This window comes from Lipophrys pholis, assembly GCF_963383615.2.
Source record: "Lipophrys pholis genome assembly, chromosome: 5".
Classification (NCBI taxonomy): Eukaryota; Metazoa; Chordata; class Actinopteri; order Blenniiformes; family Blenniidae; genus Lipophrys; species Lipophrys pholis.
This window is the reverse complement of record NC_137628.1, coordinates 17,943,837-17,959,502: the sequence shown is the minus strand read 5'-3', so window position 1 is coordinate 17,959,502 and position 15,666 is coordinate 17,943,837. Positions and strand designations below refer to the sequence as shown.

Genomic DNA, 15,666 nt, shown 5'->3' with positions numbered 1-15,666 from the left:
ACGGACAGAAACAGAAAGAAGGGGTGGGTGTAAAGAGCCAGAGGCAAGGCCAATTTCAGCTCAGTAACCAGTGTACACTTGGACTTTTGTACATGGCTTTCCTTTTACGCTGCCTTCTCCTCTCCACCTGAGGCTCCCTCCCTGCCTCCACATTCAGCTGCAGTTTAAACCCTTTCTGCGGGCATCCAAAACACAAGTGCCAAGCTCATTACTGGCATTGTGTTTGAGGGTGATCCCAACAAACAGGGCAACACACACAGCAAAATAATAAGAAACAATTTGGAGGATTTAAAAAAAATTTAAAAAATAGAGGCACTACAATGAACTTGAATGAATTCAAACAAACAGATGACACAATCCCTGATAAAAGTATTCCAGCATCATTGAGAGTAAAATAAAATCATCAAACTGCTGACTCACAACTGTGTTCCCAATGTTTGAACCGCCCCCAGGGCATTATACAAACTAAGCAACCAATAATTGGCAAATTTCAGAAGACGGTACACAAGTGACCGGCGTAATACCACAGATCAGACAGAAAGTTTGAATTTTAAAAGCTATCTGTTTTCTATTCTGTTTTTGGGAGAGGCGTCACAAAGGTTTGAATTTAACAATATGTTTATAGTTCAGGTTGCAGTTGTTGAGCTACATCCTAGCGTGAGGTGTTTCTGACATTCCGCCTCCATCACATGTGTAGAATACTTGGCTTGACAACATTTCGTCATATAATAACATACAGCTAAATATCACTTCAATCTACAAGCTTAAAATGTTTGAACTCATTTGAAAAACATCATAAAACAGCATAGATGGGCACCAGCTCAACGAGAACGATGCACACTGCTTATACATTGTGTGTGTATATGTTGTGTTCTATTATACATTATGTTGATGGTCCACCGGCATTAAAGCATGTCGCTCACCAACTAAACCAGCATCAGTCCAGCAACAAAACTATGTTTGCTGTTGTTTTTAATTCAAAATGAACAAAAATACCTCAACTAATAACAGAAAGTATTAATAAACAATTATTAATAACAGTTCTCATAAACATGCCTATCAAACATTTTTTCTTTGTGTACTTATTCTTTTTAAAACTTTGTTTTGGTAATTTTGACATATAGTATAGAAGAAGAGGGAGGGAAATTTACATGTTCTTCCCTTCATTCAAATAAAAATCTTAAAAGTTAAGTAGAACGAGGGCTGGAAACTGTCAGGCATTGTGGAAGTTCCCCAAGAAACTCTAAATAGTATCATAAAAAAATTTCAAATCTAAATTCTGAATGTTAGACTGCCTCTATTTTCAGGACAAATGATAATGTCATCAGCTATGGAGACTGAGAAAGGCTGATGGAAGTATGCTAAAACCTCAAATAAAGATAATTAACTATACAGTAGTTACATGGAGCCCTGCAACTGTTTGACCTGCTCTACATATCTTCTGACTGTAAATTGTCTTCATTGCATTTGTACAAGATTTAGTTCATGAAATATGTGTTTCAATAAAATTATATTTGTTTAAAACTCAATTGTGCCTCTTATAACATGATTTCTTCTCACAAATGACAAAAAACAGCCAAGTGTCTACTCTTGCAACGCCTATTGAAAACATCTCACCCATGATTTAATTGAAAAGGTACACTGACAATGTGATGCACAGTCAATAAACCAGACTATGTTTGAAGGCAGGATACACCGTGGCAGGTCACCAGTCCATCACAGGGCAAATAGTTTAAATAACATCTTTCAGAGAATCTCGTGAAAAGTCAAACGTTATTACCTGAATTTATTGGAGACCTTCTGCAATGAATTACGTCAGATTTTACTTGCTGAACCGACCATCGGCTCAGTGTTTACTGTGTGTTACCCTGCTGAGCCACTGGAGGCGCTGCGGCGCATCAAGGCCAATTGAAGAAGAAGTAGTAGTAGCGCGTGACGTCAGCCACGGGCGCCAAATGTGTGTGAGACAGAAGAAGTGGGAAGGTGACGTTCAGGGCCGCTTGAAAGAAAGAAACAGGTCAGAAATAACTTTATTCACATATTTGAAGTCACCTGCTGCCCCTCTGCCTGGACTAATAAGTGAAACCAATGCATACCAGTGTGCGCACGTCACAAATTCCTCTGTTTGTGTGGCGTGAAGTGTAGCTTTTAGCTAAAAGCTGAGTGTGTCCACAAATGAACGATGGAGATGAAACGTGTGTCGGTCCTCTGAGTGAGTCACAAACGGCCCGTGTTGTGTCTTCTCGTGGTTGTCAGGGAGGGTTATAACTGACATGACAGATAAAGATGTAGACGTTGTATATCGAGTGTGTGTCCCTGCTTGCAGCAGTCATGGACCTCGGCCCGTTCGAAGCGGATAACTCCTCCAGCTGCCGGCTGGCTTCCGACATCCCAGAGATGTGTCGAACCGAGGACTGCTGTCTGGGCATCGACGAGGCGGGCCGGGGGCCTGTGCTGGGTATGCAGCCTCATTTATTACATCCGTAGCCACAATCTGCAAGTGTTGCAAAACTGCATCTTCACAACTTCCCCTCCTGCACAAAACATGTTCGACTTTATTTATCTTACAAGATATGCATACAAATCAGATATTAAAAACTATACAGTTGCCAAGCTACTCACTCCTAAACGTTTGATTTATGGAGAATACTTTGCTGACTAACAAATTCCCCCTTAAATACTAAGATGCGAAGTGATTCCCAGAACAGAATCATGTGTTTTGGGATCTGTTGCTGTGATCAGTTTTGAAAATTAACCTGCAATGATCATTAAATAGTGAAATATCTCAGTTATAGATTGTCCAGTGGAAATCTGCAAATCAGCATTTTAAACATCATACAAACACGTTTAAGGAGGGGAGTACTTTCTGGCTATTTATGCCTGTATTCCATGTTGCTTTAAATATTAGGCTCTATTTTGATTAATTTACACCCCTGTTGAAATAATATAATATATTAATATAGAAATATTTAGGGTCACGTGTTCAACAAGCCATGTGTATAGAGTTTGCATGTTGTCCAAGTGCATTGATTAGTTTTCTCCGAGCACCCCTGCTTCCTCCTACAATTGTTTTACATCTCTAAACTCAAGATTATTGTTATGACATGCCCTGTGATGTATCTACTGATAGCGTTATTGTTGTTTGTGATGCAGGTCCCATGGTGTATGGAATATGTTTCTGTCCAATTTCAAAAAAAGAGGAGCTGAAGGGCTTGAAAGTGGCAGGTAATTCTCTTCTAGATGGAAATACAGCAGCACAAGAAGAAAATCTGACTTTAAAATACAACTACATACCCGCGGTTATTTTGTGAGCAAGTTGTTAAAAAAACTTTGGCGTCGTTTCTCCCTGCTTAGTTATCAACACGATACAAAACAATGGGAGTCACCATTTCCTGTGCACTCAAATAGTATAGCATAAATCAGCTTTTTTATTTTCAGTAATTTGTGTCTAATCCTCCAGATTCAAAGACCCTGTCAGAGAGTGAAAGAGAAAATCTTTTCCAAAAATTGGATGAAGCCAAAAGTTATATCGGTTGGGCTCTTCAAATCCTCTCACCGAACACCATCTCTACCAGCATGCTGCAGAGGTACCTGGCACACTGACCACTGAGCTCATATTGAGGTTTGTTGCTTTAAAGCGCACATTAACTTATTGTTATTTCTCTCAAGGACAAAATACAACCTGAACGCTCTTTCACATGATACCGCCATTGGTCTAGTGCAGTATGCCTTGGACAGTGGCGTACAACTTAAAGAGGTATGTCACCTTGTTATTTGCAGGAATATGAACAGGCCAGGCTGTTCTGTCATTTCCTCTGGCATATTTATACAGGCTCCCTATAGAATTGTCAGTCTATTAAAATGTGCTAAATAACCAGATCTATAAAAAAAACGTTTAAATTCTTCTATTCAAAGAGAGACATGCGTTTTTGGAAAAACTTCAGTTTGACATCTTTTACTGGTTGTTCTGCTGATTAGATGTGTGTATAAAGCAAATTATCAATGAGAGTTCAAAAGAAACTTTGGGCAACACAATAGTACCATAGATGTTTCCTCATCGATATGTGCTACATTTCTTATTTTTGATTCTTTAATGAGCCCGGTGTCTTTGTACGTATTATTATTATTTTTATTATTATTGTTTTCATTCATCATTTGTTTGCAATGATTTTTTTTTCTCCTGTCTTCTCCACCTGTCCTGTCTGAAAATGCAGGTTTTTGTGGACACAGTCGGCCCAGCAGAGAAGTATGAGGCAAAACTCTCTCAGCTTTTTCCGGGTATTGAGGTGACTGTGAGGCCCAAGGCTGATTCCCTCTTCCCCGTTGTCAGTGCAGCCAGTATCTGTGCAAAGGTAAGTGGCCAAACAAAAAACTGGATCTTCTTTTTGTGCCTTTAAACCTAAAATTAAAGTTTGTTGGTTATTTTGAAGACTGCAAAATTTGATAGAACATATTTAATTAGAGGAATAAAAGATGTAATCCAGCAAATTAAGTGTTTTTTTTTTTTTTTTAAAGCATATCTGTCCAAAAGAAAGTAGTATTTACTGGTTAAATTCAGCAGAGTTCAGGAGATTGATTAGCAGTATGTCAGAAATGTTGCATTATTGGATCCTCGGACAGAAAGCTGCTGTCACACGTGTCTCTCAGTGTAAACCTGCCAGGTTGTCATGATGGGGTCACCAAGTTCACACTGCTGTCGCCCAAAAGCTCGATGTCTACACTCAATTACTTGGTATTTTGTTCATGTTTTCGTCTTTATATTTCAGGTAGCCAGGGACCGTGTGGTCAGAGACTGGAAGTTTGCAGAGGACCTGGGAGAGGTGGATTCAGACTACGGGTCAGGATACCCCAATGGTAACATACAGATGATTCAGTCGTCCCACAGTAACGTCCTTGAATGTCCTGTGCAAAAGAAACATCTAATGAACACACAGTTAAATTCTGTATGCCTCACAATGCTACTTAAGTATTTAAATAAGGTGGGCAAACGATTATGGTGTGAAACAGACCTGGATACGACAGACCTTCATAGTTTTAGAGTATATTGGATTTCTGTGGAGCAGACTCTCCCTATTAGATAGGAAGAGAGTTAGACCATTTACAAACCCGATAATAATGAGATCATTATCTAAATCCTGGAGCTATTAGTTTATTGATCATGTGAACAGTATAAGGTGGTACAATTCTGAAAGATTTGATTAACACACCTGTATTTCTCCCCAATATGCTGATGTCTCTGTTCACGTGAACTGTTTAATCTGATTTGAATTCATTCTTTCAAATCTGTGCACGTGTACAAAAACGAGAATAACTAAAGAACAATGACAAATATGACGTGCAGCAGTGGAAAGTTGTTGTAGAGCCACTTCTGGAGTGGAAAGGAGACCAATTGTATGTCAATGGTAATGAAAACCCTTTCCTCAGCTAACTTCAAGGCCATGTTCAGCCAACAAAACTGTGTTTTGGGAATAACAGGAAACTCCACGTCTTACTTCACGATTTGTAAAATAAATCCAATAATTGACTAAAACATATCCACTATCGCCTTTTCAATGATCACATATCCAAAGTAGATGTATACCTCAGATCGGATTATTACAATTATCTGATTACTCCCAATTTGTCAAATTTTTATGGTAAACATGTTTTACATCATCAGGTGTACCTAACTTAACTAGACGCTATGTAACGGCTATATGTGCATAAAGTCACACTGATGTCTGCTTTTTTTCCTGTTTCCAGACCCCAAGACTAAAGCATGGCTGCTGAAGTACTTGGATCCTGTGTTTGGTTACCCTCAGTTTGTTCGATTCAGCTGGAGCACGGCACAAACTCTGATGGACAACAAGGCAGTGAACGTTCATTGGTAAAGAGCCTCTGTACTTTATAGTGACTGCAGTTCTGGGATGGATGAAATTAGAGGGTTGATTTTGAAGGAGATGAGGACATAATTTAGCTTTTAAGCGTGATTGACAGTAGACTGAGCTCCGGCAGAAACTACTCTGTGGAAATGAGTAACTGTGGTGTTCTCAAGGATTTACCTGGAAGTTTCTTTTTTTTTTTTTTATTCCCCCCTTTAGCATGAATATGGTTTGTAGTTGTGATCAGAACTTAAAGGAACAGAAAACTTCATTTTGTGTAAGAATGCTTGCCTGTGTTAGTGTGTGAAAACCACAACCCCTTTGATTTTCGGTTCACACTTAATGCCTGTGTAAATTGTTTGACCTCGGGGGACGAGGCTCAACCACAAGTGTGAAAACCCGTCTTGAGTTGTTAAATCTTTCCTCAGGGACGATGACGACGAGGAGACCGGGGAGAAGGTGGCTCAGCGACAGAACAACAGGTCCATGTTGTCCTACTTCAGCGTGTCCGCTGGAGGTAAAGAGCACAATCCACCCCACCAGACGCACCGCTTCTTTACTGAGCGACGACTGAAGAGCCTCAACACACTGTGAAGGCTCACCAGAGGACACACTTGTTCATGTGAGCTCTTCAGTGGCCGTTCTCCACACAGTGGAGCAGGTGTGGTTATAAATCCCTTAACCATTCCTGACATTATTTTTGTATATTCAAATGTGACCTTATAGATCACAATAATCTGTCTTTATTTGTACTCCTTGTTTTTGTTTTTAAACATAAAAAACTTTACTTAACACTGTTTTTTTCCATTTCTGAAAGCCACCCTTCTGAAATCCTACGTTAGCGTTTTTCATTTGCGGTTGCTTCAGCAGCATGTTTTTAGATTTTTTTTTTCCTGAGGCAAAGCACCTGCTTAAAACAACTGAGTTCTTATCATGGAAAACATTCAAACTGAGAAAATATCTTCCTTATGATGGCTGCTGGAGAGGCGAACCTATCAATGACTCACTCTGACAGTTTGAAAGCCAATACTGCCCTCTAATGGTGACATTACAAAAGGAGTATGGAGGGGGAAATGTTCATATTTTCATCGTGGCAAAGAAACTTGGCCTTCAAACACTTAAATAATTTACGCAGTCCAAAATCCACAATGTGTAGTCATCTCGTACAGGTTTAGTCCATAACTGCTTTATACCAGGAAGATAAAACCATATGTGTAACATAACAACTGCAAATCAGTTAACCAGGAAGGAAAATGAGCCCTTTCACGTCATTTAACTAGCTGTGTATGGAGAAAAAAAAAGGTATTTAAATACTGTTCATCTGTGCTTCCAAAAGCTGTTCCAAAATCATCACGTCACTCTTGATTAGAATCTGTTAAATCAAACAACTTTGTTTTGTTCAAGCTGCTTTGTTACATAGTGAGGTTTAAAGTAGGACAGTCAATCAGTGAATTGAGCGTTTAGCCAAAGTATTTATTTATTTTATTTTTTTTTTGCTTTTCAGAGGTTGTTGACCTTTTTTTTTTTTTTTTTAAAGGAGGGGGGGAAAGGGGGGAAAAGCCTCACACACTAAACATTCAAAATCCAAAACTATTATTTAATTCAGTCATCACATAATCAGAAAAACAATAATTTTGTACATTTCTGTTTCGGTGCTTCAATTTAAAAATAATCAGATTGTGTATTTTTGCATGCTGAGTCCAGACTTGTTCTTGGACAGTAGATGGCACACTATCACTACATATTAAAGAAGGATCTTTGGGCACAATGTGGGCAATAACTACGATCCTTCACTTGTACAAATTTGAGAGTAACTTCTTAGGTGTAATTATTAGTAATCTACAGTCTTCAAAAGCATATCTGACAATTTAAATGGGAATACAGCAGCAGAAACACTGAACTAAATATTTTTTAGATATTTTTCCACTCTTGACTGCAATATTACATCATTGAACAATAAGTGAACAAGAATAATGAAATAAAGGAAACTATTGTGAAGCAAGAGGAATCTGGTTCAATCCAGCAAACTTCACAGAAGCATCTTGAGATCAAATCGCAGCAGTCCTTGTGTCAGTCTCTTGTCTCTCACGTCTCCTGATGGGCTCTCCCGGCTCTCCAGGCATTTTTCTTCTGGCTGACACACCTCACACAAAACTTGGCCACAGGAACACAGAAGGTCTTCATAAAAACATAAATTTTCCAATATTTTGCTATAAAATGTCTCTGCGTGTGTCCCCTGTAGCTAGTTGTGGTTGGGTTTGTGTCTGTACTCCTGGATCTTCTTCCCACAGTTCATTGCCAAAGTGGAGACGGCGAACGAGGACAAAATTATGATGGAGGTTCTCACAAAGTGAGACGAAGCGCCTCTCGGCGAGGCTCGCAGGGCTCTCCTGGAGAAGCTCTCTGCGTTGAAGGCGGCGGCGACGGTCATCGTTTGGGCCACGGGCTCCATGTTTTATAGCTGGTGCGATGATGTCCGAGAGCTGGAGGCAGGAGGTGAGCAGGTCCCAGGAGGTCCGCTGTCTGCTGGAGCTTCTGCAGGAAGCGTCAGGATCTTTCTGCCCTGATCAGCAGGTCTTGATCTGTTGTGTCCTGTCTGATACACGCCTCCATCCCTTCTTAGACGTCCCATTATAACCTTTTCAGCTAATTCCTCCAAGTAGCCCGGCTTCCTACTGCGTCAATGGGATTAAAATAGTTAGTCCACGCCTCTAGACGAGTCGGGTGGTGATCTATTTCAGCTTAAGACGGTCTAATCTAATGCTATTAGATCACTCTGGCACTGTTACATGGTGAATGAACGGACCTGTTTATGGGAAAGAGGCTTGTTGACTTTGCTCCGTAAACATATAATTAGTAAGGGTCTCAAACAAGTGATGACACTAAAAGCACTTGTGGCTGTCCAGCGATTTCTGTGCTTCCGAGTTTCTCTGCCAAAATGCTACAAATCCCTTTTTATGTACTGATATTCTGCACTTCGGGTAATATTGCAAATTGACAGAAAAACACATGGTGAAGAGGGAATATCTGCCAAAGCATGGCAGGTGTTCACAAACAGCATTCAGATGAACTAACCAAGTGTCTGCAGACAATAAGAAACAAGGTGCACAGGAGGGGAAGCAGATTAGAACCTACTAACGTTTGGCAGCGCGTCTGTTTTCCCATTGATTAGCAGCTCTGGCTGATGCCAGGAGAACCGCCAGAATGAGTCACAGTCCAACCAGGGCTGCTGCGTTTTTATCTGAGTGCGCACTGTTTGTTCTTTTAGTTCAGATAAGACGGCACATAGCGTGAAAAGAGTGCTGAGATACAGACACATTTGGAGAAGAGAGCACGTGATTGGGACACTGCAGGATGACTGCACAGATTGACCTTAAAGTTTTAATTACCGTCCTGTGAATTCCGTCTGCTGTAGCCGTATGATGATGAAACATCCACCATCAGTTATCTGTATATCACAACATGATTTATCTTAAGTCATCTGCCATCTCAACATTATTTTTGCTCTTTATGAGTTTGTTTGTGTGATCATGTGCAAATCACTTAATTGTAAGATAAAGGATGAAGTATTGTTATAACACAGGGATGGTCTGCAGGGCCTCATCAGAGAACAACAGCACTTCTAACAACTGATCGATAACACGTTCTCTAAAATGTGACACTTGGTTGCTTTTCTTCCATTTCATTCTGAGATCCATCTATTTTTTTTTTTTTATACCATTTACAGTCAATCCTGATTTACAGTGGACAAAAGTCATGCACACACACATTCATTGTGACATCGAGATGAGAATTCACCTGTTTCCTGTAGACTGAAATGAAGAAAACAGCACACCATGAAAATATAATTGCGTGTACAGAAAACTCCCCATTCATCAAGCCACTCTGTTATTTTATTCATTTATACCCTTGTGATCAACTATATTACCATTGGTGAGATATTTGAGTAAGTATGATCCTCCCATCTCATCCATAAAACATCGTTTTGTCCAGTCAGCAGTGTTGCGAGTGCTGTTTTTAGCCCCAAGGTCAGCGTCATCAATGTGGTTAGAGAGGTCCGCATGTCTCTTAATCCCTGCAGCTGTCACTCACAGCCCCAGTTTCTTTTCAGGGCGTCTCTTTTGCTAATTGGATTGCACCAGTTCTTCTTCCACGTCTGACACAGAAAGCTTTTATGAATGAACCCGGGAGTTGTACACGCTGCGCGGTGCACATCCACAATGAGTCAGAGATTATGGCAATGAAGATATTTGTTCTATAACTTCGAAATCGCTCCACTCGTAGAGAACCGCACATCTATTTAATCAACAGATTATATGATAGGCCTCATGACAATGCCACAATTAAATTTGGTCTTATTTGTGATCAAATACACTGTTTCATAGGAACATCTGCTGCTCCTAATCAAGTACATACAAGTACTGTAACAGTTATACAGTTTATTGTGTAGAAAAAAAGATCGGATACGCAAGTTCCGAAAATATTAAACAATATGAGAGACAATCAATGTTCTTCGTGAAAAGTATCAGATGGCTAAATGTGTGAGTGCCCAGTAGGACAGACATGGTCAAGTGTTGGCTCGGGGGCCATTTCAGACCCCCGTCTGCCTTCTTGCAGCCTGTGAGATCAAATGATATTAATGATAATACATTTAATTTGGAGGCACCTTTCAGGTCACCCAAGGTCACATTATAGACAATAAGAGCATAAAAGCATCAAGACACCAAAAATTCATAATTAAAAAAAGAAACGTTATCATTGAATGTATGCGTTCATCCCCTATACTTCAATAAATAATCTTACAACGAGGCCCGCCCGTACAGATGATTGAGTTGTGGCCCTCTGATCAAGCTGCAAATCTCTGCAGAAATAACCACCAGATCTTTTTCTTTTTTTTTTTATAGCTTCCATTCTGCATGAGGATGAACCTGCAAATAATTCAGCACTACATCGTTAATCGATGTTTCTGTGGCAGTCATTAAATCTATGCTGAATGTCACATACTGTACTGTGTATTCCCACAGCAGCCGGAGTCGTTTGATTTAAAGCTGCTCCTTCTCTGTGAACCAGCATCGTGATCTCCAGCCATGATATCCGTGTTCTCCATGGACGCTGCTGTACATCAAACTCAGATTAAATGATCTCTGCTGGGCTGCCTCGGGAGCTCTGGCATTTCACTGGGCTCCTTCAACATATGGTGGCTCCTTTTAATTGGAATAGCTGGTCCTGACCACATGGTGTCCCCATTGCCTCAGAATGATCAGTAGGCTGTTTCCCCTGCAGCATGTCTGCAGGACTTACTTCTCAGTTAAATACTTTCAGTGTTATTTCTTTTTTCTTCTTCTAAGTTATTAATAATATAGTTCCTTTTTTTAAGTCCTCTACAGAGATGAGTTTTTTTTTCCTATCCAGCACCAGCTTTCAGTGACAGCTAAGGGGCCAGCAACAATAATATCACAACCATCTGACAAACAGATGTCATAATATCCCATCACAAACATAAAACCACAGATGGATTTAACTGAATAAAACAGAATGTCTCCTCATGCTGGTGCCTGTCAGGGCCGGGGTATATACAGCAACAAGTGAGCTTAGCGCTTGAGGCGTGAGGTTTGAGGCAAACGAAAATGAGCAGGTCGAGGAACAAATTGTGACAGCGAGGTGACTGACAGGGAGCGGCAGGCCTCGTGGGGACGCTACCACAGAAAGGTGGAAGTACACTGTTTTCACCGGGTATTGTGTGACTACGGAGAGGCCAGAGTTCTCACTCTAACAAGGGCCCATCATTAAAATACTAACAATCACATGTGAGTGTCAGAACCTGCATCACAGAGGAATGGCGGGAGTTTGTTTGTTCAGATGAATCATCCATGTCTCGTTATTGACCAGGAAGGCATTGTGATGCTTTTGATTGGTCTTTCATTAGATAATCTTTAGTCTTGGCCTGTAATCTAAATGTTATTCCAACATGTAACACCTTTCTGTACATTGCAGCAGACCATGGACGCACCATCGTGGGATTAATGTTCACTGGTGGCTGAGGAGTCTTTCTGCACAATGATTTGCCCTTTTAGACTGACAAACTATTCAGAGATGTTTGAGGAGCGTAACGACCAGCTCATCCCCCGGCTCGCTCAGTTGGTCGAGCATGAGACTCACACTCTCAAGGTAGTGGGTTCGTGTCCCACGCCGGGCGCCACCTTCCCATGGGCTCACCACCTGTGGGAAAGGTTCTTAATCGGTGCAATGTGATCCGGGTGACGGTGCTCGGACTGCCACCCCTGCAACCCGGAAACAGATAAGCGGAAGAAAATGGATGAATGGAACAACCAGCTCAGTGTGTAGTCTCACAATCTCCCAGATCTTGATCTGATTGACTGATAGGAGTACCGGACTATCAAAACTGAGCCAGCGAGATCTCCGAAGTGATCTTCTGCTATCAACTTTATTTACTACAGGGATAAACCTTGAAGAGAGAAAGAAGGAACCCTAGGCTAAAATGTTCTGGAAGTTATATGATAAGATATCTTTTATTATGATGTGGTTTCATTTTCTAAGCGATGAGGGAGGTAAACGTTAAGAAACATATTCAACACAAGTCTCATACGGAAACAACAAAAGCAGCTCATATGTGTGATGAATTTATCTTCATTAGCAAGCCTCCTTGTTCATTGTGCAATAATATTAAAATAATTCCCTGAGATGGATGTTTTGAATGAGTAAAAACAACCAATATTTAAGTCTTTTCCACTGAATGTTTCTCAAGGCGAAACCAATGAAAGTTTGAGGTGTTTTTTCTTTTGTTTTGGTTTTTTTTGCAACATATTGATGTGAGGTGATACATGATGACTTATGACCTTTATCTTCTGCAAACACAGTTGTTGAGACATGTTTTATCAATATGTTGTTTTTTTATGTTGTGACAGTTTTTTAGACAAAGTCCCATAATGTGGATGATAAAGATTTTCAATATTTCATACCAGGACCAGTCTTTACCAATCAAGTATTCGAGTTGCATATACATCGTCTCCTCTTCCCATCTTAGTAGGTTTGTATATGTGTGATAATTCACCCAGAGGACCGTAGATTGTGTTTTATTTAGAGAAGCCCCTCTTCCCAGACTCGGCTTTTAACACGGCTTGTAAGTTGTGTGACCCACTTCCAGGCAGACGAGAGCTGCTGTGGCTTTTTAAAGAATCGAGGTCTAAGAACACATCACTGATATTTCATTTAATGTTTGCAGTACCTCACTGAAAAAAAAATGCACTTGATTAAACCTGAACACGGTTCAGAAATGCAAACATATAAATCCTCCGCATGCAGATACAGCCGGCTGTCATTGAACCGAATGCCAATTACCTTTAGCTCGTCTGACACTTTGTGCAGAAACAACAACAAATCTGCAGATCAAAATATCACTGAAGCAGTTTAGAGGAATTCTTTCGAATTGCTCCATTTTGAATAAACCAAACCACTGTGTTGCTGCGATGCGTTTGGTGTCAAATAAGATATTAATTTCCTGAATATTTTATGAGGGTTTGTCATGTGCTGTTCACAATAGTTTGTGAATAAATCTACTTCAGAGGAAATATTTCCATTATCTTTTATTGGTCAGTTTGCTTGAAATATCAACACATTATACGATGTAAAGCGAAAGCAATTAGACCCTCAATCAATTAGTCCTGTGCTTGTGAAAGGGGGACGCCAGAGGATTTTAGGAGTTAGTCTAATTCTCTGCTTTGATGCTGCAAAACTAATGTGACATGCGACATTATTAACCTCAGTGTCAGTTGCAGGGAATTGAAATATAATCTGCAGCTGTTGCGATAAATGTATAATCTCGTCTTGTGTCATTTTGAAATGTCAAGAGGTCGCGAGTTCTACTGTCAGGGTCAGGGAGGCAGCCAGAGCCCATTTCTGTCCACCAAGATACAAGCTATATGTACTGAATGTGCTTTAATGACATGGCCGGAACAATCTACTAAACTCCCGACTGACTCGAACGGGGTAAAAAAGGTGTTTTATGTTACTATAAACACGTTGTGTTGGTTGACGCCAGACAGGCTCATCTGGTAAGATTTGCTTTGCACGACTGTCAATACAGTTTAAAGAAAATGAGCAGAAAATGTCAAAATATGCTGGAATCCTGAAATTCATTAACACGTCTCGCATAACCACGCAATATAATTGATTACAATAACATCTCTGAATACTAATGTTAAATCTGGAGGGAAAAAAAATGGGCTCCAGCTGCGTCTTTGTCAACTACACAGTTCACATAAGCAAACCAGAAATCACACTATACAGGTGGAAAAAAACCTTGCATGGTATATTATTTGTCTATTTCTGTGGCCACCATGAAGGCGTGCGTCCACGTCTCAGTGGCTCTCGCAGGCTGCTGGTGGTGTGATAATGTGGGAAGATTTTCTTGGCACACTTTGGGCTTCTTTGTACCAACTGAGCCTTGATAATAAACACCACAGCCTACCTGAGTGTTCTTGCTTTTTATGTTCAACTCTTCAAAAACACAGTTCTTAATAAACAAAAAAACAACCATCCCAAATTAGTGTTTTGACCTTGAGAACAAGTTCCTTGTACCTAACATCGCTGCGACGGTTAACAGATCTCAATCCAGCAGCAGAGCGCTGTTTGGGACGCTCAGGATTTTTTTCTTTGACGTGAAGCTCAGGTCTGCTGCAACTCTGCGATACCGCCGTGCTAATATGGAGCCAAATCTCTGAGGAATGTTTCCAGCACCTCGCTGAATGGCACAAAGTGGAAACGCAGCTCTGAAGGAGAAATGTGATCTAATTCTGCTGAAACTTGGATCTCATGTTGTGGCATGTCAATGTAGAAGTCCTATCAATTAACCAAACGTTTGCCGGTACAGTTCTCCAAATACCCTCAGGGTAGTAAATATTTTTATGAAATTGGATTTTTCCTCTTCCGTGTTTGTAAATCTTTTTGACTCTTTGAAGAGACCATGTTAAGCTGAGAGAAAATTTAGAATTTTCCTGGTTTTACCCCCCCAAAAAACTATTACTCATCAGATGGGAATGATTAATGGATTGTTTCCTTATGGAGATGTAGTTCAAATCAAATACAAGCTTACAATATTTACACAAAAAACAGCCCCTTATCAGTTTTATCGATGCAGTATTTACTGCAGGGATTTCGAACCGGAGTAAACAGTACAATCCTGTTTTCACTCCTACTAGTTGTCTGCATGTTCCAGTTTGTATTGGCTGCTCTCACACGTACGCAGGGCGGATGTGGATGCAGGGGGAGGCACTTGCAGTCTATGAAGAGATGCGAGCTGACGTGGCTCTTGTGAGACTGGCTTACCGGGACGGGAAATGGATTCACACGAGTGGCAGGCATATTTCAAATCCCAGCCCTGCCAAGCTGCTGGCTGCAGGGAGCCGACCCAGCGTGACCTCCCCTGGGGCATCTTTTCATAAAACTATGACATCATTTCAGCAGAGCGAAAGGGGAAAAAAAGGTTTCCGCCTGTTATAACGGTGCGTTTTACGAGCTTCAGTCAGCCGCCACGTCCTCCCCTCCCCAAATCTCACAGCAACTAATGAACAAAAAGATGTAAAATTCATGTGCCTTCATTCATTATTTAATATTAATGAGAAAAAAAAAAGAAAAAAAAAAAGCTGCATAAGCTGAATGTGGCGGCGACGTCAGGCAAGCTGGTAACTGGGTCATTCCCCCAAAACATCATTCTTCACCTGCTGACACTTAAAGCACCTTTACATGAAAAAGATATTTTCACTTTTTCTTTTTCTTTACGAAAGAT

At 40.5% G+C, this 15,666-nt stretch overlaps 1 protein-coding gene across 2 annotated transcripts; it reads left to right on the top strand.

Annotated features, from left to right (window-relative positions):
- Positions 1-1,915: 1,915 nt before the first annotated feature.
- Positions 1,916-6,658, top strand: rnaseh2a (ribonuclease H2, subunit A). 2 transcript variants are annotated; one of them, XM_080462765.1, is made up of 9 exons: positions 1,916-2,017; positions 2,327-2,458; positions 3,154-3,225; positions 3,461-3,587; positions 3,670-3,757; positions 4,215-4,352; positions 4,767-4,854; positions 5,743-5,866; positions 6,290-6,658. In XM_080462765.1, exons 2-9 carry the CDS (start codon positions 2,332-2,334, stop codon positions 6,453-6,455), a joined length of 930 nt encoding a protein of 309 aa, XP_080318891.1. In that variant the 5' UTR covers positions 1,916-2,017; positions 2,327-2,331; the 3' UTR covers positions 6,456-6,658. The 2 variants fall into 2 exon arrangements, with proteins under 2 accessions (XP_080318891.1, XP_080318892.1); XM_080462766.1 differs by having other exon boundaries at positions 1,960-2,017; positions 2,330-2,458; positions 6,290-6,651.
- The last annotated feature ends 9,008 nt before the right edge of the window (positions 6,659-15,666 follow it).

What these genes read in the sequence shown, in the direction of transcription:
- rnaseh2a (XM_080462765.1), top strand. Translation starts at nt 2,332, where the DNA reads ATGGACCTCGGCCCGTTCGAAGCGGATAACTCCTCCAGCTGCCGGCTG. An exon ending in CAGCCAGTATCTGTGCAAAG is followed by an intron (nt 4,353 to 4,766) that starts GTAAGTGGCCAA and finishes TTTATATTTCAG; the next exon opens with GTAGCCAGGGACCGTGTGGT. An exon ending in AAGGCAGTGAACGTTCATTG is followed by an intron (nt 5,867 to 6,289) that starts GTAAAGAGCCTC and finishes ATCTTTCCTCAG; the next exon opens with GGACGATGACGACGAGGAGA.